This window comes from Pseudophryne corroboree, chromosome 2, assembly GCF_028390025.1.
Source record: "Pseudophryne corroboree isolate aPseCor3 chromosome 2, aPseCor3.hap2, whole genome shotgun sequence".
Taxonomy (NCBI): domain Eukaryota; kingdom Metazoa; phylum Chordata; class Amphibia; order Anura; family Myobatrachidae; genus Pseudophryne; species Pseudophryne corroboree.
The window spans coordinates 586373579-586397431 of NC_086445.1; the positions used below are offsets into that span (position 1 = coordinate 586373579).

The 23853-nt window shown below is 45.2% G+C and overlaps 1 protein-coding gene across 3 annotated transcripts in view; it reads left to right on the forward strand.

Annotated features, from left to right (window-relative positions):
* Positions 1–23853, forward strand: part of L3MBTL3 (L3MBTL histone methyl-lysine binding protein 3) — a 200671-nt gene that overhangs the window by 84466 nt on the left and 92352 nt on the right. For 2 of the 3 annotated variants that reach the window (XM_063954528.1, XM_063954527.1), the window contains exons 2-6: positions 6062–6164; positions 6338–6464; positions 6566–6629; positions 19042–19210; positions 20600–20654. In XM_063954528.1, coding sequence (XP_063810598.1) covers positions 6075–6164; positions 6338–6464; positions 6566–6629; positions 19042–19210; positions 20600–20654 — 505 coding nt within the window. In that variant the 5' untranslated portion in view covers positions 6062–6074. Of the gene's footprint in view, positions 1–6059; positions 6165–6337; positions 6465–6565; positions 6630–19041; positions 19211–20599; positions 20655–23853 lie in introns of all 3 variants that reach the window. The other variant, XM_063954526.1, reaches the window with a different exon arrangement.

Sequence of the window (23853 nt, forward strand, 5' to 3'; positions counted from 1 at the left end):
AAGGTCCAGAGAACAGCTGGAGACAGCTTTAGCACTATCTCAAGAGGTGCTAAGACAACACGGGTGGATTCTGAATATTCCAAAATCCCATTTAATCCCGACAACTCGTCTGCTGTTCCTAGGAATGATTCTGGACACGGTTCAGAAAAAGGTTTTCCTTCCAGAGGAAAAAGCCAAGGAGTTATCCGATCTGGTCAGGAACCTCCTAAAACCAGGAAAAGTGTCAGTACATCAATGCACAAGAGTCCTGGGAAAAATGGTGGCTTCTTACGAAGCAATTCCATTCGGCAGATTCCATGCAAGAATATTCCAAAGGGATCTGTTGGACAAATGGTCAGGGTCGCATCTGCAGATGCACCTGCGAATAACCCTGTCACCAAAGACAAGGGTGTCACTTCTGTGGTGGTTGCAGAAGGCTCACCTATTAGAAGGCCGCAGATTCGGCATTCAGGATTGGATCCTGGTGACCACGGACGCCAGCCTGAGAGGCTGGGGAGCAGTCACACAAGGAAGAAACTTCCAGGGAGTATGGACGAGTCTGGAAAAGTCTCTTCACATAAACATTCTGGAACTAAGAGCAATCTACAATGCTCTAAGCCAGGCGGAACTTCTCCTGCAAGGAAAGCCGGTGTTGATTCAGTTGGACAACATCACGGCGGTCGCCCATGTAAACAGGCAGGGCGGCACAAGAAGCAGGAGTGCAATGGCAGAAGCTGCCAAGATTCTTCGCTGGGCGGAGAATCACGTGATAGCACTGTCAGCAGTGTTCATCCCGGGCGTGGACAACTGGGAAGCAGACTTCCTCAGCAGACACGATCTTCATCCGGGAGAGTGGGGTCTACATCCAGAAGTCTTCAACATGTTAATAGACCGTTGGGAAAGACCAATTGTAGACATGATGGCGTCTCACCTCAACAAGAAACTGGACAAATATTGCGCCAGGTCAAGAGATCCACAGGCAATAGCTGTGGACGCACTGGTAACTCCTTGGGTGTACCAGTCAGTGTATGTGTTTCCTCCTCTGCCGCTCATACCAAAGGTATTGAAGATCATACGGCAAAGAAGAGTAAGAACAATACTAGTGGTTCCGGATTGGCCGAGAAGGACTTGGTATCCGGAACTTCAAGAGATGCTCACGGACGAACCGTGGCCTCTACCTCTGAGAAGGGACCTGCTACAGCAGGGTCCCTGTCTTTTTCAAGACTTACCGCGGCTGCGTTTGACGGCATGGCGGTTGAACGCCAGATCCTAAAAGGGAAAGGCATTCCAGAAGAAGTCATTCCTACCTTGATTAAAGCACGGAAGGAAGTCACCGTGAAACATTATCACCGCATTTGGCGAAAATATGTAGCGTGGTGCGAGGATCGGAGGGTTCCGACGGAGGAATTCCAACTGGGTCGTTTCCTACATTTCCTGCAATCAGGATTATCTATGGGTCTCAAATTGGGATCCATTAAGGTTCAAATTTCGGCCCTGTCAATATTCTTCCAAAAAGAATTGGCCTCTGTCCCTGAGGTCCAGACTTTTGTCAAGGGAGTACTGCATATACAGCCTCCTGTGGTGCCTCCGGTGGCACCGTGGGATCTAAATGTAGTTTTAGATTTCCTCAAATCCCATTGTTTTGAACCATTGAAAAAGGTGGATTTGAAATATCTCACATTGAAAGTGACTATGTTACTAGCCCTGGCCTCTGCCAGGAGAGTATCTGAATTGGCGGCTTTATCTTATAAAAGTCCTTATCTAATCTTCCATTCGGATAGGGCAGAACTGCGGACTCGTCCGCATTTTCTCCCTAAAGTGGTATCAGCATTTCATCTGAACCAACCTATTGTGGTGCCTGCGGCCACTAGCGACTTGGAGGACTCCAAGTTGTTGGACGTTGTCAGAGCCTTAAAAATATACATTGCAAGGACGGCTGGAGTCAGAAAATCTGACTCGCTGTTTATATTGTATGCACCCAACAAGTTGGGCGCACCTGCTTCTAAGCAGTCGATTGCTCGTTGGATTTGTAACACAATTCAACTTGCACATTCTGTGGCAGGCCTGCCACAGCCTAAAACTGTAAAAGCCCACTCCACAAGGAAGGTGGGCTCATCTTGGGCGGCTGCCCGAGGGGTCTCGGCATTACAACTCTGCCGAGCAGCTACGTGGTCGGGGGAGAACACGTTTGTAAAATTTTACAAATTTGATACCCTGGCAAAGGAGGACCTGGAGTTCTCTCATTCGGTGCTGCAGAGTCATCCGCACTCTCCCGCCCGTTTGGGAGCTTTGGTATAATCCCCATGGTCCTTTCAGGAACCCCAGCATCCACTTAGGACGATAGAGAAAATAAGAATTTACTTACCGATAATTCTATTTCTCGGAGTCCGTAGTGGATGCTGGGCGCCCATCCCAAGTGCGGATTATCTGCAATACTTGTACATAGTTATTGTTAACTAATTCGGGTTATTGTTAAGGAGCCATCTTTAAGAGGCCTTTTCTGTTGTCATACTGTTAACTGGGTTTAGATCACAAGTTGTACGGTGTGATTGGTGTGGCTGGTATGAGTCTTACCCGGGATTCAAAATGCCTCCCTTATTGTGTATGCTCGTCCGGGCACAGTACCTAACTGGAGTCTGGAGGAGGGTCATAGGGGGAGGAGCCAGTGCACACCACCTGACCTAGTAAAGCTTTACTTTTTTGTGCCCTGTCTCCTGCGGAGCCGCTATTCCCCATGGTCCTTTCAGGAACCCCAGCATCCACTACGGACTCCGAGAAATAGAATTATCGGTAAGTAAATTCTTATTTTCAGAAATAATCCACTGTGGTGTCGGAACCCAGTGGTTTAACTACAAATCGGTGTTGTCTTCCTTTTCCTGCTAAGGTTTAAGAGTGTATTAGTTACGCATCGCATTGCTGTATAAGGTTTAAAGTGTATCTCTGGGTGTGTGCGCGCTGTGTGTACTTTGTACCCCCAGCGCGGCGTTTGTACGCTAAATCCGTACAGTGATACGGGACTCCGTACGCAAACTGTGTATAAAGTACATAGCGTGTGTATTAAGTATAGCGGCCGCAGTGGCTAAAGGTTTAAAGAGTATTTAAGGTGTGTTTAAGGTATAGCTTTCTTTCCTGTAAGATAATCGACATTATCAGTTCCTAGGTAAGTTCTGCGTTATTTACTGTTTCAGCTGTTGCTGAAGTTGTTCCGGCATGTTAGCCGAATTCTCATGTTTGTGTGAGCTGGTATGAATCTCGCCACTATCTGTGTAATATCTTCTCTCGCAGTATGTTGTCTCCTCGGGCACAGTTTCTAGACTGAGTCTGGTAGGAGGGGCATAGACGGAGGAGCCAGCCCACACTAATAATCTCTTAAAGTGCCAATGGCTCCTGGTGGACCCATCTATACCCCATGGTACTAATATGGACCCCAGCATCCTCTACGGACTACGAGAAAAGGATTTACCGGTAGGTAACCAAAATCCTATTTTTCCAGTTCTTTGCATTCTGTCCTTCCCGGGCTCAGGTTTCCTAGCACTAGGTTTGTATCTTGCTTGGTGTAGTACTGGCTCTATTTCTCAATTTTCACTTGGATGGAGATTTTAGCTCTGTTACATCCAGTAGATGGATCCACTTGTAAGAGGATGGCTGGTGATGTTACTTTGTACTTTGAACATGGGGAGAAGAATTGGCTGCGCTTGTAATGTGGCCAAAAAAAAAAACCAACCTGGTTAATGGAGAGCTGACAAACACAAAAATGATAATAAAAATTGTTTATTTAAAATATAAATATACCAATGAAATTAGCACAATATCCTGAAATATTGATTATATAGGTGTACTCTGAGCTGACCCTAAATATCAAACAACAAGTAGCAGCATTGATACAATTATTAGATGATTATGAGAGAAAGTTATAACAATAATGTAACAAACATGTGGCTTCTCACTGAGATCAATCATTCACAGAATTCATGAGATTAATATTATCTAGGAGTACAGAGGCAGCATGTACTCCGAGAAAAAGTCACGTAATCGTGACGAAACGCGTTAGGCTCCTCCCACCATCCCTCTGATTGCTGACCCATTGAACTCCGGCATTTCAAGCATCCACTACGGACGGCTCCGATCAGCGCTTCTCACTGAGCGGCTTTCCCCTGCTGCCAGCGGCGGTTGCCGAGCACGGACACTTCAGCTCCAGTGTGCTCATTCATCTCTTCACACCTGCCCATTCTGGAAAAACTTCGCTGCACGGCAAGTACTTTCTGCTCTGCTAATTAAGCAATTAACGGCAAGGGACCTGTTACTCCTAACTGCACGTAAGTGGGCACTTTAAAGGATTTCTACCAGCTCACGGGAGATCCCTGGAAATAAAGCCGGTTAAAGCAGAGCTATTTCCCAGCATACGGGAATAGCTCCCATTAGGGCAGTCTGCTAGAATCATTTATCCATCAAAAGGGCATTACTGGATCTTACCGGGGACGCCCGGTACAAATAGCCCTTAAGAGATAAGCTAATCATTTTTCCTCAAGCTAAACCATTTGCTGTTGGGACTCTCCTATTTCTCGGAGTACATGCTGCCTCTGTACTCCTAGATAATATTAATCTCATGAATTCTGTGAATGATTGATCTCAGTGAGAAGCCACATGTTTGTTACATTATTGTTATAACTTTCTCTCATAATCATCTAATAATTGTATCAATGCTGCTACTTGTTGTTTGATATTTAGGGTCAGCTCAGAGTACACCTATATAATCAATATTTCAGGATATTGTGCTAATTTCATTGGTATATTTATATTTTAAATAAACAATTTTTATTATCATTTTTGTGTTTGTCAGCTCTCCATTAACCAGGTTGGTTTTTTTTTTTGGCCACATTACAAGCGCAGCCAATTCTTCTCCCCATGTTCTCAGTAATCAATTAAGCATATACACAATGCTTTTTTGGCAGCGCTCGTGATGTTGCTTTAAAAACTATCCGATTAGGCGCTTCTAGCAGATTTTGTGTAGTTTTGGATTACTTTGTACTTTGCAGGCTCCAAGGCCTGTTTGAATTATTACTCTGTCTCCCTGGTGTTAGTGTCCTCTGCGACATGGCACCATTGTCAGTTTGTTGTACACGGCGAACTGCGTGTTCTCCATTCTTCAATTCCTTTGTTAATAAATTTAGACTTTAGCATCTGGAGACATGTTGAGGAGAATAGTTTAGTGCACTAATTTGTGCATACTATAGGCAGCTTTGGAATGTCCCCAAGGTGTACAAGTGTCCCTCACTTTGGATAAAAGAGAAAAAAAGGATTTCTTTTGGTACTCGCCTGAATCCATCTGAGGGACATTGCGTTCCTTCCCTTTCTTTAATTTTGTTCTTTCACTTTCTTTCTGTGTTTCTCGTTCAGCAATCTGTTAGCCTTCTTTATAGGCTTCTTAAGTTGTAATTGATTTCTTATAATCCAGTGGGTTCATGGAATGTATAAGGGAAAAGCTTTCAACAATTGTATTTTGAAAATTTTGCTTGCTACTGAAGTGTATTTAAATACATTTCACCTTAATTTGCCAAATGGCATGAAAGCAAAGAATAAGTGAAAAAATACAACTTTAAAACAGGGATGGGGAACCTTTAGCCCCCCAGCTGTTATTTAACTACACATCCCAGCATGCCCTGCAACAGTTTTAGCATTGCCAAATAGTGTAGCTCAACAACAGCTGAAGGGCCGAAGGTTCCCCATCCCTCCTATAAAAGAAAAATACAGATTTGTCCTTTTTTTAAAATGATTTATAAAACTTTAGGCCTCCAATGTGTCGGTTAAATTCTTTTTCTAAAAAGCTGACTGGGAACATGGCCATGCACTGTGTTGTGGCTTATTCTCCCAGCTTGATGCAGCCCTCCCCCCGCCCCCACCTCCCTCTCGATTGCAAGCTCCTAAACATTGGGGGTTATGTTATGGAATGTGATTGTGTAAGTCTAGCCTATTAGTATTTGCTGAACATTGTCAAATGATATTGTGTCTTTTTATGGGCAACATTGTACCATGCCATTTGCAACATGCTATGGTCTATATAACAGTATGTGTCTATTTTCAGGTGGCATAAGGAGATGTCTCAGGGATCTGCTTCGGACTTTGACCTGATGAATGCACTAGATTGGAGCGACGGCATTGCAACCCTTCCTGGAAGTCAGATACGGGTCAGGCATGACTACACACTCTACATATACTGCCAAAGCATCTCTGGGAAATGAACTTTACTATCCTTCACCTATTTTACTTTTAATTTTCAAAGCAGCTGTTTCCTGAATCTGTATTGATTCTGAGAAGAATCCTGTCTGGTATCTCTCTCATAGTCTGTTTATGCTTCCAGTTCCGGCTTAGTGAGTTTGGCACCCTGGAAATCATTACAGATTCTGACACGAATCTGGCTACCTCCTCTAGCACCCAAGAAGCAGAGAAAGCTGTTCCAAGCTCCACCTGTCCTACTCCTGACCAAGGTAAATGTATGGGATAATTGAGGTCATAGCATTATGTGGCTCCATGAAAACTTCATATTTATGATTAATGTTTTACTTTTTTTTTCTATTTTCTCTCCTAGAGTCTAAAATTTCCATTGAAACAAATTCTGACAAGATGGAGAAAAAGGAAGTGGTAACAGAGAGGTAGGTTCTCAGATAAGCTTCTCAACCCTGTCAGAGGCTGCAAGATCTTTTGGCGGGTTGTGTGTGAACGCAAAAAAACGAGGCCCAGATTTATCAAGCCTTGGAGAGTGATAAATTGCATGGTGACAAAGTACCAACCAATCAGCTCCTGACTGTCATTTTTCAAACACAGCCTGTAACATGCATTTATGAGCTGATTGGTTGATATTTTATCACACCGTGCAATTTATCACTCTCCGAGGCTTGATAAATCTGGCACTGGGTCACTTGCACGCCTGCACAGTAACTTCTTTTATGCCATTACTGTGTTGGAGGGAACAAGACCTGCTCGGATAATAGTATGAAATGGAAACTATGTGATCTTATGTAGAATGAAAATCTGATGACCTTTAAATGGTCCATCATCTTAAAAATATACACTGCTCAAAAAAATAAAGGGAACACTAAAATAACACATCCTAGATCTGAATGAATGAAATATTCTTATTAAATACTTTGTTCTTTACATAGTTGAATGTGCTGACAACAAAATCACACAAAAATTATCAATGGAAATCAAATTTATTAACCCATGGAGGTCTGGATTTGGAGTCACCCTCAAATTTAAAGTGGAAAAACACACTACAGGCTGATCCAACTTTGATGTAATGTCCTTAAAACAAGTCAAAATGAGGCTCAGTAGTGTGTGTGGCCTCCATGTGCCTGTATGACCTCCCTACAACGCCTGGGCATGCTCCTGATGAGGTGGCGGATGGTCTCCTGAGGGATCTCCTCCCATACCTGGACTAAAGCATCCGCCAACTCCTGGACAGTCTGTGGTGCAACGTAGCGTTGGTGGATGGAGCGAGAGATGATGTCCCAGATGTGCTCAATTGGATTCAGGTCTGGGGAACAGGCAGGCCAGTCCATAGCATCAATGCCTTCATCTTGCAGGAACTGCTAACACACTCCAGCCACATGAGGTCTAGCATTGTCTTGCATAAGGAGGAACCCAGGGCCAACCGCACCAGCTTATGGTCTCACAAGGGGTCTGAGGATCTCATCTCGGTACCTAATGGCAGTCAGGCTACCTCTGGCGAGCACATGGAGGGTTGTGCGGCCCCCCAAAGAAATGCCACCCCACACCATTACTGACTCACTGCCAAACCGGTCATGCTGGAGGATGTTGCAGGCAGCAGAATGTTCTCCTTGGCGTCTCCAGACTCTGTCACGTCTGTCACGTGCTCAGTGAGAACCTGCTTTCATCTGTGAAGAGCACAGGGTGCCAGTGGCAAATTTGCCAATCATGGTGTTCTCTGGCAAATGCCAAACGTCCTGCACGGTGTTGGGCTGTAAGCACAACCCCCACCTGTGGACGTCGGGCCCTCATACCACCATCATGGAGTCTGTTTCTGATCGTTTGAGTAGACACATGCACATCTGTGGCTTGCTGGAGGTCATTTTGCAGGGCTCTGGCAGTGCTCCTACTGTTCCTCCTTGCACAAAGGCGGAGGTAGCAGTCCTGCTGCTGGGTTGTTGCCCTCCTACGGCCTCCTCCACGTCTCCTGATGTACTGGCCTGTCTCCTGGTAGCGCCTCAATGCTCTGGACACTACGCTGACAGACACATCAAACCTTCTTGCCACAGCTCGCATTGATGTGCCATCCTGGATGAGCTGCACTACCTGAGCCACTTGTGTGGGTTGTAGGGAGGTCATACAGGCACGTGGAGGCCACACACACTACTGAGCCTCATTTTGACTTGTTTCAAGGACATTACATCAAAGTTGGATCAGCCTGTAGTGTGTTTTTCCACTTTAATTTTGAGGGTGACTCCAAATCCAGACCTCCATGGGTTAATAAATTTGATTTCCATTGATAATTTTTGTGTGATTTTGTTGTCAGCACATTCAACTATGTAAAGAACAAAGTATTTAATAAGAATATTTCATTCAATCAGATCTTGGATGTGTTATTTTAGTGTTCCCTTTATTTTTTTGAGCAGTGTATATTTTTATATTTATATTTTTTTAACTAAGAATGACATCCATGCGGTTCACTGTTTCTTTTGCCCTCATTGAGGACACTATAAATGTGGTGTATAGTGTGCATTTAGACACTTTTAAGAAAATCGCAGGGAAATCTGAGCTCCTTCCACTATATTCCTTAGCCTGTGATATGATTGTTTTCTTTTTTCCCCCATTCTCTCTTGTATTAGGTCTATGGGAACACGGTCACTACTACCATAGGTATCGACCCTTGACCTTATTCAGCTGTTGCCATATAGGCAGGCAGCCATACTACACAACATTGTGCTCCTAAGCTGTAGTGGTTATCTGTTCTACTTACTGTATCTCAGAGGAGGAAGAGAGCAGTATTAAGCTGTGGCTTGCACATTATACTATGTGCATACCCTCTTGTACTGGGTAAATGATCAGGTGAGGGACTGCCTGAAAGATAAGACTGTGACCTAGCAGTGCTGAATTTGAAGGGATGGGGAAATGATTCCTGTCCAGTTCAGTTCTCCTCCTTCACTGACTTACAGGAAAGGCCTGTCTAACAGCTGACAAACATTGAGAGACCCACTACTGCTGTACTCCTCTTAATCTCCTTGCCAGAGAAGTAATAGATGGGAATAGTGCAAGTTATTGCTGCGTTTTTTTTTCATGCCAGCAACGGATCTTGCTGCCTGATTTCAGCAGTTTTGTGTGCGTTCGGTCTGACGTAAAGTGCAGCTGTTGCTGTACTAACTCATGGGTGTGAGTAACTTGTACCTAATTGGATTCATCCCATAGATAGATGTTATGAATACTTTCTATGGCTTTTGTTCTTTCACTCTCTTGTGTGCTACATCTGTCCACTTTTCCAACATTTTTCCTGTCACGTTTGAGATGTAATTTCAGAGCTGTATCTAGGGGTCATTTTCACGGATATTGGATTTTTCCATTGCTGAGTTGACTCGGCTTGTAAATAGCCACAGGGTGCTCAGCCCGGGGAATGTTTCCTTGGTCTCCCACAAAACCTGGCCCTGTGGCACCCTTGAGCGAGGCTGAGCTGCATAAAATTATCAGCTTAGACGATAGAGGTGATGGAGCTGATCTTTTATGTGCTGGGCATCCTCTTCTGTCCATAAGCTCACAAAGTTCTACAAGTTAAAATGTTTGCATCAGGAAGTCCAGTAATTTTGGATGGAGTTATACACACGGCAACTGCATCGATGCAAATTGTGGACTGGGCTGGCTACCTGGGAATACCAGTCTCCTACCTCTGAGAGAAGACCTAATGAAACTCCAGTAACATGCACCTGAACATCTTCCTGTATGTATTTTCATCCTCCATCATGTCATATGTTAAGACACAAGAAGCAGTGGGCCAGAAATATGACAGCCATGATATGCCATCTAAAGACAAAATTTGAATATAATGACAATATTTGAAAGACCTACTAGGGCATGGCTGGACTATAAACAGACTGAGAGTTATCTGGGTATGCAAATTAATAACCATGCCAATCTAAATCTGTCAGAGGAAAAATGTGTCCAGATATAGTCCTTGATGTAACTTCAATTGTTTTGGTATGTATTTTCCACTTTAGTGGTGGTCAAGATTCTTAGGGGTAAATTTACTGTTTAAGATAGGATGTTCCCCATAGCAACCAATCCGATTCTTCCTGCTCATTTATCTAGCACCTTCTAGAATATGATACCTGGAATCTGATTGGTTGCTATGGGCAACATCCCACCTTAGTAAATTTACCCCTTAGACCCTGAATGGCTAATACAACAGACTCAAGTGCTACAGGCTGGGGAACTTACCTCCTGACAAGTGTCGTGCGAGGAAGAGCAGAAATTTCACGGAAAAAAAAGTACTGGAAATGAGTGCAATATAGAAGCAGTTCAACATTTTCTTCTGTTTATTGGGGAAGTATTTTCAGACAACAAGATGGTGTTGGCTTTCACTAATCACCAGCGAGGCACCAGAATCACAGCTATGATGGTAGAAGCAGCAAATTGATCTGTTGTGCAGAAAGTCTGAAGTCTCACTTTTTTAGCATGCTGTATGGCAAAGACGATGCAGTGGCAGATTAGCAAAGGCAAGTTGTTCCTTGGGAAGTCCACCAGTTGTTGATAGGTTTGAGCTACCTCAAGTAGACATTATTGCAGCAAACTAGAATGCCAAAGTACCCTGGTAATACTGTTGTCACAACATTCCAGAGACAGAGGCATTGGATTCATTAACAGTCCCCATGGACATTTTAGCTAGCCTACATCATCCCTTTTTTATATCTTGCACACAAAGAACGATAAAAAGGAGAAAGTAGAGGTTTAAGAAATCCTTCCATTTTGGCCATGATGTCAGTGGTTCCCAATAGCATGGGAGATTCTTTATGAAGAACCCTGCCCTCTGCCTCCTTGTCCATATGTATTGCTCCAGAGTCCAGACTTCCACCTAAATCTTTAATAACTACATTAAATAGAATGGAAGTTGAACAGTATTTGCTTGGAGGTAAAGGATTATCAGTGTCTGTAATCGGCACACTCTCTTGCAGGCAGGAAAGAACATCTCTTTAAATAATATTTTGCTGAGTCTGGAGGAGATTTACTATGTGGTGTCAACCTAAAACCAGTCCGTCCAAAACAAGCTTTCCAAACATCCTTGACTTTCTGCAGGATATAGTTAGCAAAGGTTCTCCCCTATCAACAATCAGAGTACAATTGTTAGAGCTGAGTGCCTTATTGGATGCCAGTTTGGCCTCCAGAAGAATTAATCATCCAGCTCTTCCAAGTGAAATAATTTGCCCATCTAAAGGGTCCTTCTGTGGCTCTGTGAGACCTCAGTCTAGTGTTTTATGCTCTTGCTATAACCAGTACTTAAAGTTTATCTGAGACATACAGTATGCCACTGAATGTAGTGTTTCTGGAGGCAGATACAATTTTATTGTCAATAGTTGTATATAGATTTCACATCAACCAGGAGGTTGTGTTACCATCCTACTACTAACAATAGGATGTTAGGAATACAGAACAGCTATTTGGGATTCCATTAGAACTTTGGAAAAGTCCTAATGTAATGGAATAGAAAGCTCCTTCTAAGCTAGGCATTTCGAGATGAAATCAGAGAAGTAACCATAAAAGTATTCAAGAAGAATGAACATAAGGTGACAAAGATACTGAGAGCACAAGAGTTGGCGTCATCTTGGGCAAATAGAGCTCAGACTTGGTAGCCTTTCTAATTACTATAATTGCATAGATTATCCTCTATTGACACTCAGGGGTATATTTACTAAAAGTCGATGTTTGGTCGATTTTGTGTTTCAGGGTCTAAATCGCGCATTTACTAACGGATGATTTTTTTACATAGTTTACAAAAAATGTAAAAAATCATCTGTAAGTAACTGGAATATGAACCCTAAAATACAAAACTGGTTAAAAATAGACCTGGATCGATTTTTTTTTTTTTTTTTAGTAAATATATCCCTAAATCCCACATTTACGAAGATTATTTATGACCTATTTTAAAAAAATGTCAACAGATTTATTTTTGACATTTGTTTTTTCAACCAATTGCCTGGCATGGTCGCATCAGATGCAACCATACCAGCAAGTGCTTTATCTGACCTGGTCGCACAGGATGCGACCAGTCAAATAAAGTGGTAGCAGCGGCAGGGAAGGGAAACTTACCTCCGCTGCTGCTGTCAGAGGAACCGGAATGTCCCTCTGCCTCCCTGCACTCTCCCCTACTGATTGCCATGGTGCCGATCGGTCAGCATGGCAGGACCCACCCTCCAGTGGCTGCAGACAATAGCAGCCGCTGTGGAAGTGTAAATTAACACACACACACCCCTCCCCCCCCCCCTTCCCCCTTCCCGTGTACCTGGAGGCTGTCCCGGCTTTCAAAATGAAAACCACGATGGTAGCGATGCTTCTGATGGGCGCACTGTCCTGATGGTCATGACCGATGTTCCCATGTTTGAAAAAATTTATTGTGTTTTATTTAAAATATATATATTTCTCTAACGTCCTAGTGGATGCTGGGGACTCCGTAAGGACCATGGGGAATAGACGGGCTCCGCAGGAGACAGGGCACTCTAAGAAAGAATTTGGATTCTGGTGTGTTCTGGCTCCTCCCTCTATGTCCCTCCTCCAGACCTCAGTTTGAATCTGTGCCCGGACGAGCTGGGTGCTACTTAGTGAGCTCTCCTGAGCTTGCTATAAGAAAGTATTTTGTTAGGTTTTTTTTTATTTTCAGGGAGATCTGCTGGCAACAGACTCCCTGCATCGTGGGACTGAGGGGAGAGAAGCAGCCCTACTCTCTGAAGATAGGTCCTGCTTCTTAGGCTACTGGACACCATTAGCTCCAGAGGGATCGTACACAGGATCTCACCCTTTGTCGTCCGATCCCGGAGCCGCGCCGCCGTCCCCCTCGCAGAGCCGGAAGACAGAAGCCGGGTGAAAGAAGCAAGAAGACTTCGAAATCGGCGGCAGAAGACTCCAGTCTTCAAACTGAGGTAGCGCACAGCACTGCAGCTGTGCGAAATTGCTCCCACACTACACCCACATACTCCGGTCACTGTAGGGTGCAGGGCGCAGGAGGGGGCGCCCTGGGAAGCAATTAGGACCTCTTGGCAAAAGTGGGCATATATACAGTTGGGCACTGTATATATGCATGAGCCCCCGCCATTATATTATACAGAAACGCGGGACAGAAGCCCGCAGCTGAGGGGGCGGGGCTTCTTCCTCAGCACTCACCAGCGCCAATTTCTCTCCACAGCTCCGCTGAGAGGAAGCTCCCCAGGCTCTCCCCTGCAGATTCACGGTAGAAGAGGGTAAAAAGAGAGGGGGGGCACATAAATTAGGCGCAAAAACATAATATACAGCAGCTACTGGGTTAACACTAAGGTACTGTGTGATTTCTGGGACATATAGCGCTGGGGTGTGTGCTGGCATACTCTCTCTCTGTCTCTCCAAAAGGCCTTGTGGGGGAACTGTCTTCAAAAAAGAGCATCCCCTGTGTGTGTGTGTGTGTGTGTGTGTGTGTGTGTGTGTGTGTGTGTGTGTGTGTGTGTGTGTGTCGGTATGCCTGTGTCGACATGTTTGAAAGGCTATGTGGAAGCAGAGCGGGAGCAAATGGATGGGGTGTCTCCGCCGACGGCACAGACACCTGATTGGATGGATATGTGGAAGGTTTTAAATGATAATGTTAATTCCTTGCATAAAAGGTTGGATAAAGCTGAAACCTTAGGACAGTCAGGGTCTCAGCCCATGCCTGATCCGATGTCGCAGAGGCCGTCAGGGTCTCAGAAGCGCCCACTATCCCAAATTGTTGACACAGATACCGACATGGATTCTGACTCCAGTGTCGATTATGATGATGCAAAGTTACAGCCTAAAGTGGCAAAAGCCATCCATTATATGATTATAGCAATGAAGGATGTGTTGCATATCACAGAGGAAACCCCAGTCCCTGACAAGAGGGTTCATATGTATGGGGAAAAAAGGCAGGAGGTGACCTTTCCCCCTTCACATGAGCTAAATGAGTTATGTGAAAAGGCTTGGGAATCTCCAGATAAAAAAAACTGCAGGTTTCCAAGAGGATGCTTATGGCGTATCCCTTCCGGCCAACGGACAGGTTACGCTGGGAATCCTCCCCTAGGGTGGACAAAGCTCTAACACGCTTATCCAAGAGGGTAGCCCTGCCGTCACAGGATACGGCCACCCTCAAAGATGCTGCTGATAGAAAGCAAGAGGGTACCCTGAAGTCCATTTATACACATTCAGGTACCTTACTAAGGCCGGCAATTGCGTCGGCCTGGGTGTGTAGTGCTGTAGCAGCATGGACGGATACCTTATCTGAGGAACTTGATACCTTAGACAAGGATACTATATTAATGACCCTGGGGCATATAAAAGACGCTGTCCTATATATGAGAGATGCTCGAAGAGACATTAGCCTACTGGGCTCTAGAATAAATGCAATGTCGATCTTTGCCAGAAGGGTCCTGTGGACTCGGCAATGGACAGGCGATGCCGACTCAAAAAGGCACATGGAGGTTTTACCTTACAAGGGTGAGGAATTGTTTGGGGAGGGTCTCTCGGACCTGGTCTCCACAGCTACTGCTGGAAAGACAAATTTTTTGCCATATGTTCCCTCACAACCTAAGAAAGCACCGTATTACCAAATGCAGTCCTTTCGATCACGAAAAGGCAAGAAAGAAGCTGCACAACAAAGCTAGTTCCCAGGAACAGAAGTCCTCCCCGGCTTCCACTAAATCCACCGCATGACGCTGGGGCGCCACAGGTGGAGCTAGGCCTGGTGGGGGCGCGTCTCCGAAATTTCAGCCACAAGTGGGTGCACTCCCAGGTAGATCCCTGGGCAATAGAGATTGTGTCTCATGGATACAGGCTGGAATTCGAAGCGATGCCCCCTCACAGATACCTCAAATCGGCCCTGCCAGCTTCCCCATTAGAGAGGGAAATAGTGTTAGCTGCAATTCACAAATTGTATCTTCAGCAGGTGGTGGTCAAGGTTCCCCTCCTTCAACAAGGGAAGGGTTATTATTCAACCATGTTTGTGGTACCGAAACCGGACAGTTCGGTCAGACCCATATTGAATTTAAAATCTCTGAACATATACCTGAAAAGGTTCAAGTACAAGATGGAATCGCTCAGAGCGGTCATTGCAAGCCTGGAAGAGGGGGAGTTTATGGGGTCTCTGGACATAAAGGATGCATACCTTCATGTCCCCATTTATCCACCTCATCAGGCGTACCTCAGATTTGTGGTACAGGATTGTCATTACCAATTTCAGACGTTGCCGTTTGGTCTCTCCACGGCACCGAGAATATTTACCAAGGTGATGGTAGAAATGATGGTACTCCTGCGGAAGCAAGGGGTCACAATTATCCCATACTTGGACGATCTCCTCATAAAAGCGAGGTCAAGAGAGCAGTTACTGATCAGCGTAACACGCTCTCTGGAAGTGTTAGGACAGCATGGCTGGATTCTAAATATTCCTAAGTCGCAGTTGATTCCTACGACTCTTCTGCCCTTCCTGGGCATGATTCTGGACACAGACCAGAAGAGGGTTTATCTCCCGATGGAGAAGGCTCAGGAGCTCATGACACTGGTCAGAGACCTATTAAAACTAAAAAAGGTGTCGGTGCATCACTGCACACGAGTCCTGGGAAAGATGGTGGCATTATACGAGGCCATTCCCTTCGGCAGGTTCCATGCGAGGACCTTTCAATGGGATCTCCTGGACAAATGGTCCGGATCACATCTTCAGATGCATCGGTTAATCACCCTATCCCCCAGGGCCAGGGTGTCTCTCCTGTGGTGGCTGCAGAGTGCTCACCTTCTGGAGGGCCGCAGATTCGGTATTCAGGACTGGGTCCTGGTGACCACGGATGCAAGCCTCCGGGGATGGGAGGCAGTCACACAGGGAAGAAATTTCCAAGGCCTGTGGTCAAGTCGGGAGACTTGCCTTCACATCAACATCCTGGAACTAAGAGCCATATACAACGCCCTACGTCAAGCGGAGTCCCTACTTCGCGACCAACCGGTTCTGATTCAGTCAGACAACATAACCGCAGTGGCTCATGTAAACCGCCAAGGCGGCACAAGGAGCAGGGTGGCGATGGCGACCTCCACCCGGGAGAGTGGGGACTTCATCAAGAAGTCTTCACACAGATTACAATTCGTTGGGAACTACCACAGATAGACATGATGGCGTCACGCCTCAACAAGAAGCTGCAGAGCTATTGCGCCAGGTCAAGGGACCCTCAGGCGGTAGCTGTAGACGCCCTGGTGACACCATGGGTGTTCCAGTCGGTCTATGTTTTCCTCCTCTTCCTCTCATACCCAAGGTACTGAGGATAATAAGAAAAAGAGGAGTAAGAACAATTCTCATTGTTCCGGATTGGCCACGAAGGACTTGGTATCCAGATCTGCAAGAATTGCTCACAGAGGATGCGTGGCCTCTTCCTCTAAGACAGGACCTGTTGCAGCAGGGACCCTGTCTCTTCCAAGACTTACCGCGGCTGCGTTTGACGGCATAGCGGTTGAACGCCGGATCCTAGCAGAAAAGGATATTTCGGAGGAGGTCATTCCTACGCTGATAAAGGCTAGGAAGGACGTAACAGCTAAACATTATCACTGGATATGGCGAAAATATGTTTCTTGGTGTGAGGCCAGCAATGCTCCTACTGAGGAGTTTCAGCTGGGCCGTTTCCTTCACTTCCTTCAGTCAGGAGTGGATTTGGGCCTGAAGTTAGGCTCAATTAAGGTCCAGCTTTCGGCCCTTTCCATTTTCTTTCAAAAGGAGTTGGCTTCTCTGCCTGAAGTTCAGACGTTTGTGAAAGGAGTGCTGCATATTCAGCCTCCGTTTGTGCCTCCAGTGGCACCTTGGGATCTAAACGTGGTGTTGAGTTTCCTGAAATCACACTGGTTTGAACCACTTAAAACAGTGGAGTTGAAATATCTCACGTGGAAGGTGGTTATGCTATTAGCCTTGGCTTCGGCTAAGCGCTTGTCAGAATTAGCGGCTTTGTCTCATAAAAGTCCCTATCTGGTTTTCTATATGGATAGAGCGGAATTGCGGACCCGTCCACAATTTCTGCCAAAAGTGGTCTCATCCTATCATATGAACCAACCTATTGTGGTGCCTGTGGCTACTCGTGACTTGGAGGACTCCGAGTTACTAGATGTAGTCAGGGCTTTAAGAGTTTATGTAGCCAGAACGGCTAGAGGCAGGAAAACGGAGTTACTGTTTATCCTGTATGCATCCAACAAGCTTGGTGCTCCTGCTTCAATGCAGACTATTGCTCGCTGGATTTGTAACACGATCCAGCAGGCTCATTCTGTGGCTGGATTGCCGCAGCCAAAGTCAGTGAAAGCCCATTCCACTAGGAAGGTGGGCTCTTCTTGGGCGGCTGCCCGAGGGGTCTCGGCATTACAGCTATGCCGATCTGCTACTTGGTCAGGTTCAAATACGTTTGCAAAGTTCTACAAGTTTGATACCCTGGCTGAGGAGGACCTTATGTTTGCTCAATCGGTGCTGCAGAGTCATCCGCACTCTCCCGCCCGTTTGGGAGCTTTGGTATAATCCCCATGGTCCTTACGGAGTCCCCAGCATCCACTAGGACGTTAGAGAAAATAAGATTTTACTTACCGGTAAATCTATTTCTCGTAGTCCGTAGTGGATGCTGGGCGCCCGTCCCAAGTGCGGACTTCTTCTGCAATACTTGTATATAGTTATTGCTTAAATAAGGGTTATGTTATGGTTGCATCAGGGTTGATCTGATGCTCCGTTGTTGTTCATACTGTTAACTGGGTATGTTTATCACAAGTTATACGGTGGGATTGGTGTGACTGGTATGAGTCTTGCCCTGGATTCCAAAATCCTTTCCTTGTACTGTCAGCTCTTCCGGGCACAGTTTCTCTAACTGAGGTCTGGAGGAGGGACATAGAGGGAGGAGCCAGAACACACCAGAATCCAAATTCTTTCTTAGAGTGCCCTGTCTCCTGCGGAGCCCGTCTATTCCCCATGGTCCTTACGGAGTTCCCATCATCCACTACGCACTACGAGAAATAGATTTACCGGTAAGTAAAATCTTATTTTATATATATATATATATATAACTTTTTTTATTTTTTTTACTTTTATTTTTTTTACTTTTATTTTTTTTAACTAAAATCATTTAAACACCCATTCTTCACCTAATTGACTAATTAAAAAAACAGACCGTTTCTGAGCAGTTTTTGGGGGAAAAAATTGTAAGTTAAGTGTTTAAATATGTCAAAAATCATCTGTTTAGTAAATGTGGGATTTAGACCCTGAAACACAAAATCAACCAAAAATCATTCAACATCGACTTTTTGTAAATATACCCCTCAATTTTGGATACATTTTCACACATCTGCTTAAATCCTCTCATGATTTATGCAACATATGTATGTATGTATGTATGTATGTATGTATGTGGCTTAAGTTCTCTTTGTAGCTCATCATACTGTCCTGTTTAGGTACATCCATTGTAATAGCTGCCATGGAGGATTGAGGAGGAAAAGAGCAAATTATATTTACAGATAATTAATTTTCCTTGAAATACTCAATTGCAGCCCAGATTTCTCTTCCTTGTTGCCTTGTATTTTTCAGAGACAACTTGGAAAGTTACATTAGGGGAAGATGAGGTTTTGTATGTTCTGGCGGGATTTTCATATCTAATTTTGTCTCTGTCTAACCTAAAAGTGAAACTGCCATGGAGTATTCTAATTGAGTAAAGCTCAAAGGAACTAAACATTTAACGTGGGGGGAGAGCAGAATCTAATGATCTCATGTTAAGTCAGTATTTGAATTTTTCAATACATGTACTGCTTAACATATTTTTATTTTATTGAGCAGGTTAGATGTATAATATTATTTTTGTCTTGCAGTGAGAACGTAGCTCCCTTTGTAGAAGAGCAACCAACTATACAGACTCCCTCCACTGTGACCACAGGCCATGTGACCAGTACAGAAAATGAGCGTCCTCAGAGGCTTCGAAAAAAGAGGAAGCTTCTTATGGACTCAGGGGATGAAGAAGAGGCAATTGAGGAAGATGAGGTAAAAGCCAAACCCTTTTCCTCATGCCATATCTCTGTCAAGAACCTTCCTCTGCCTTCAAACTGAATATTCACTCTGCCCAGAGCTTGTCCTTCAATCTCTTCATTTTATGAATTTTAAGTGTAAACTGATCCCATTTGATGATGGTTTGCTTACTACTCCGATTGTTGTGGGACTGCACACATGCAGGATACACTCTGCGCATGTGCAGAATGGGCCCTGTGTTGCTCGCAGTTGCCCCAAGCCACAGCACGATTGGCATGCTGCGGCCATTTGGGGACGCAGCTGGGGGTGGTGACTGGCCTGTGTTCCTGGAAAACGGGGTACGTCGTCTCCGTTTTCTGGGAGTGCTGAGGACGGGATCTACATCCTGGCCTCGCAAGCAGGCAGGTGATGGCCAGTCTAACTAAGCTGAGGCTTACTCAGATGGACGATGCTGGAAACCTGGTCGCAACAGTGATCCAATGCTCTCAAACCCGAAGGGCTCTCAAACCTGTTTTCTAAGTGCTCTGTGAGTGACATGCTCATATTTTCTGTTTTTTGGTGATGTTAAAAAGAATCATACGATATATCCCTCAAACTGTGAAGTGAGGTTTTTAGTTTGATTCTTCATTGCTCAGAAAGTGAGACCTGAAATGTATTGTCTGTTTAAAGCCAGGGTATGGGTGGGAGGTTATGGAAGTGATGAGCTGAAGCTTGCTGTCAGCAATTGGTTTAGTGGAATACAACAAGGGAATTCCAAAGCTCCTGGACCAATATTATAAATGCTTTGAGAAAAGAGGTGATTATGTGGAAAAATAGAAAAAGGTACTCTTTAAATAAACCAATAAATAAATATTTTCTGGATTACCCTTGTAATTATAAAGTATGAGAGAATAAATATTGTGGAAAGAATAATCTATAACCGGATAAATAAAGGACTATATTAGCTTGCTTGTCCTAAAATTTAAGTGTCCAATATTTTCAGTGAAGAACAGCTTAGGATATTATCTGACTGCACAAGAACTGGCAGCTACTTCTTCCTGCAGCCGTGGGGTGTACACAGGCAAAGTAATGACGACTATTACAGTTCCCTGGCGGCTGCTAATCTCTGCAGACATGGGGGAAGGGGGGGGGGGGGGCGTCATTTCTGACTGGTGGCACCAGATCTGACCATGTCGGGGAAAGCCCAGCCATTGTGTGGTTACATCCGATGAGACCGCGCAAGGCATGTGGTAAAAGGGTTCCCGCACTTTTGTTTATACATTCACAGGTTTGTATTTTTTGAGTGGAGTGTTTTAAATGTGTACCCTATATATGTGTTGCTAACAAATTGCAGTTTCACCAAAAAGATAAGTGTGTCCAAATTTTTCCATGCAGCTGTATTATATCCCATTTATTTATTAATAGGATAAAATAAAAGGGCACCAGAAGAGTCGAAAAGCTTCCAAATACATAAAAACAGGTACAGTAGTGAGGTTACTTTTGTTTGTTTTTGTTTTCCCCTCTTTCTGTTATTTATCTTTGTGGTTTCTTCTTTGTTTCTCTAATTCTGACGTCTTATATCCATTCTATGTATTTTCTCTAGCATCCATAAGGGATATTGGGGAATCTAGTACGATGGGTATAGACGGGGTCCAAAGGAGCCAGTGCACTTTAAATTTCTTCACTGGGTGTGCTGGCTCCTCCCCTCTATGCCCCCTTCCGCAAGCAGTTTAGAAAAGAATGCCCTCAGGAGAAGATGCACATCTCTGAGCTCCAGAGAGTTTTCTTCAATTTCTTTTAAATGTTTGTTATTTTCGGTATGCTGCTTGGGCAACAGCATACCTGCACCGTGGGAGTTAGGAGGGGGGCAGTCACCAGCCTTACGAGGTGCAGAGCCGCTTCCCCGCTGCAGGACCACCGTCCTGAGAGGTTGTTGTACAGCGGGTCACTGTGCCTTGGCTGTCACAGCCGCAGCATGCCGCACACCTCTAACACTGCCTGAAGGTGACGTCTGTGGTGAGTACAAACCGGGGGCCCCACTAGGGAGGTCCCCTGGTTCACTGTGCGGCTGAACGCTGAACTCCTGGGGGGTCCCGCTAAGATCCCCCATGTAGACTGGCTCACAATCACTTAGACTAGCACTTGTTGTGATGTTTTTAAGCTTAAAGGAGACATTGCGAGTATAAATAAAAACTATAGCTCCGGCGCCATTGGAGGGGGCGGAGCTAACTCAGAGCGGGACCAGAGGCATTTTGGCTCCTTCCTCTGCTTACTGCAGCAATGGACAGCACATACAGCGCTTCCTGACTCCTCAGACACACTGGAAATCTGGTACAGCGTGTAGCAAAGGGGAGAGCCACTATTGTACATTATCTGGATCCTCTACAGAATTTAATAGTGTTTACTGTGGTAAAGTTAGTTGACAGCCTCACTGGGACTGTACAGCTAAAGGTGTGCTGCTCTGTGTCTCCTCTCACATACAGTAAGGCAGGCTTGCAATATATTACTGTCTGTGTGTATGTGATTGTGCTTACTGTGAAACATGGGTAAACACAAGCTGTGCAGTGTATGCCACACCAGATTCTCGCCATTACATCTGATTCTGTGAACAATGCAGCCAGTCTTCACAAATCAGTGAAGGGGCTGGGGGAGAGAGGGTCCAGAGCCCCACTGGCTAGGGTCTCTTAAAACTATGATGTCTGATATGTCATCCCAGCTCACTAATTTTCAGAAAACTCCGCTACTACAGCAGGCTGTTGCAGATTTAGCTGCTAGGGCAGATGTTGCTCAGTTTCCCTCCGCTCATGCAGGACCACAAAAGCGTGGTTTGCCTGCTCTACTATCTGACACAGATGAGGATATACAGGAGAATGGGGAGGACTTGGACCCCGTTAGTGGGGATCCTGATTCTGCTCAGGGTATTGAACCCCTAATTTTGGCTATACGGGACGTGTTAAAGCTCCCTCTAGAGGACACTGCGTCACAGCAGTCGTTTTTCTTTTTATTATATACTACAATTTATACTGCGCTTTTATGTGTTATAGCAGCTTCAATAAATGTAAAACTTGTAAAACTCTAAAATAGAAGCGCTTGTATTCATTAATTAAAAATAAGCGCCTCTATTTTAGAGTTTTACTTAGTCTTTTTTCTTTACACAAAACAAGCCTAATGTCACTTTCCCTAATTCTGCAGAGTTAGATGACCTATTCAAGCTGGCCTGGAAAAATCCAGACAAAAAATTACAAGTGTCCAAAAAGTTTTTGCGCACGTTCCCATTTGCTCCTGATGGTAGGAAATTTTGGGAGGAACCCCTAGGGGTTGATGTATCAGTCTCTCGACTGTCCAAAAAGGCGGTGCTTCCTGCCCCGGGCTCCTTTACTATTAAGGATCCTCGGGATAGGAAAATAGAGACTACACTCAAATCTATTTACATGGCAGCAGGTGTATCGCAATGGACGGTCATTCCTGGTTGCTGGATGACCCATGCCATTCATTCATGGCCCACTCAAATTCAGGAAGGCCTCTCCGGGTCTATGCCCCTGGTCACTATGGTGACCCTCCTAAATCACATTCAGGACACTACACGTGTCCTCTGTGATTCGCTCAAGGAGATGGGGAACATTAATGCTAGGACTTCTGCTATGGCAGTGTCTGCGCGCAGGGCATTGTGGTTGTGTCAGTGGATAGCAGATGCGGAATCCAAATGTAGTGTGGAATCTCTCCCCTTTTCAGGATAATGGCTCTTTGGGGTTGAATTGGATACCTGGATTTCCAAAGTTACGGCTGGGAAATCCACATTTCTCCCTTCTGGGGCCCCGCCAGCGAGACGCTCCTACCTGGGGCCGTCTGTACAGTCCTTTCAGTCATACAGATTTCGATCTAATGCCAGAGGTACCTCCAGTGCGACTAGAGGCACCAGAGTTAAGTCAAGAAAACCTGCAAGCACCAGCACTCAGGAACAGACCACCAGTTCTGCTTCCACTAAGACCTCAGCATGACGGTGCCCACCCACCCCGAGGGGATCTCGAGGTGGGAGCTCGACTGCGTCACTTCAGCCGAGTCTGGGAGGCTTGCCAAAATACCTGGGTCAGGGATCTCGTTTCTCAAGGCTAGAAGCTGGAGTTCGACAGTACTCCTCCCCTACGATTTTTCAAATCAAGCTTACCAGCTTTGGAGGATATGCAGGTTACATTGCAACAGGCCATCCTAAAGTTGGTCCAGTCCCACGTCATTGTTCCATTAGAAATACTGCAACACGGCAAGGGTTATTACTCCAACCTGTTCTTGGCACCGAAACCGGATGGTTCGGTAAGACCCATTCTGAATCTAAAGTCCTTGAATCCTTACTTGAAGGTGTTCAAGTTCAAAATGGAATCATTGCGAGCAGTGATTGCAGGCCTGGAAGAACAGGAATTCATGGTCTCCTTGGATATCAAGGATGCCTACCTCCATATTCCGATTTGGCTGCTTCATCAGGCGTACCTGTGGCTTGCCCTGCTTGGACAATCCTTACCAGTTCCAGGCGTTGCCCTTCGGCCTGTCCACAGCTCCGAGGGTGTTCACAAAGGAGATGGCGGAGATGTTGTTTCAGCTCCGGGTCCAGGGAGTCAATATTGTCCCTTACCTGGACGATCTTCTGATCAAATCAAGATCCAGGGAGCTTTTGTTGCTCCATATCG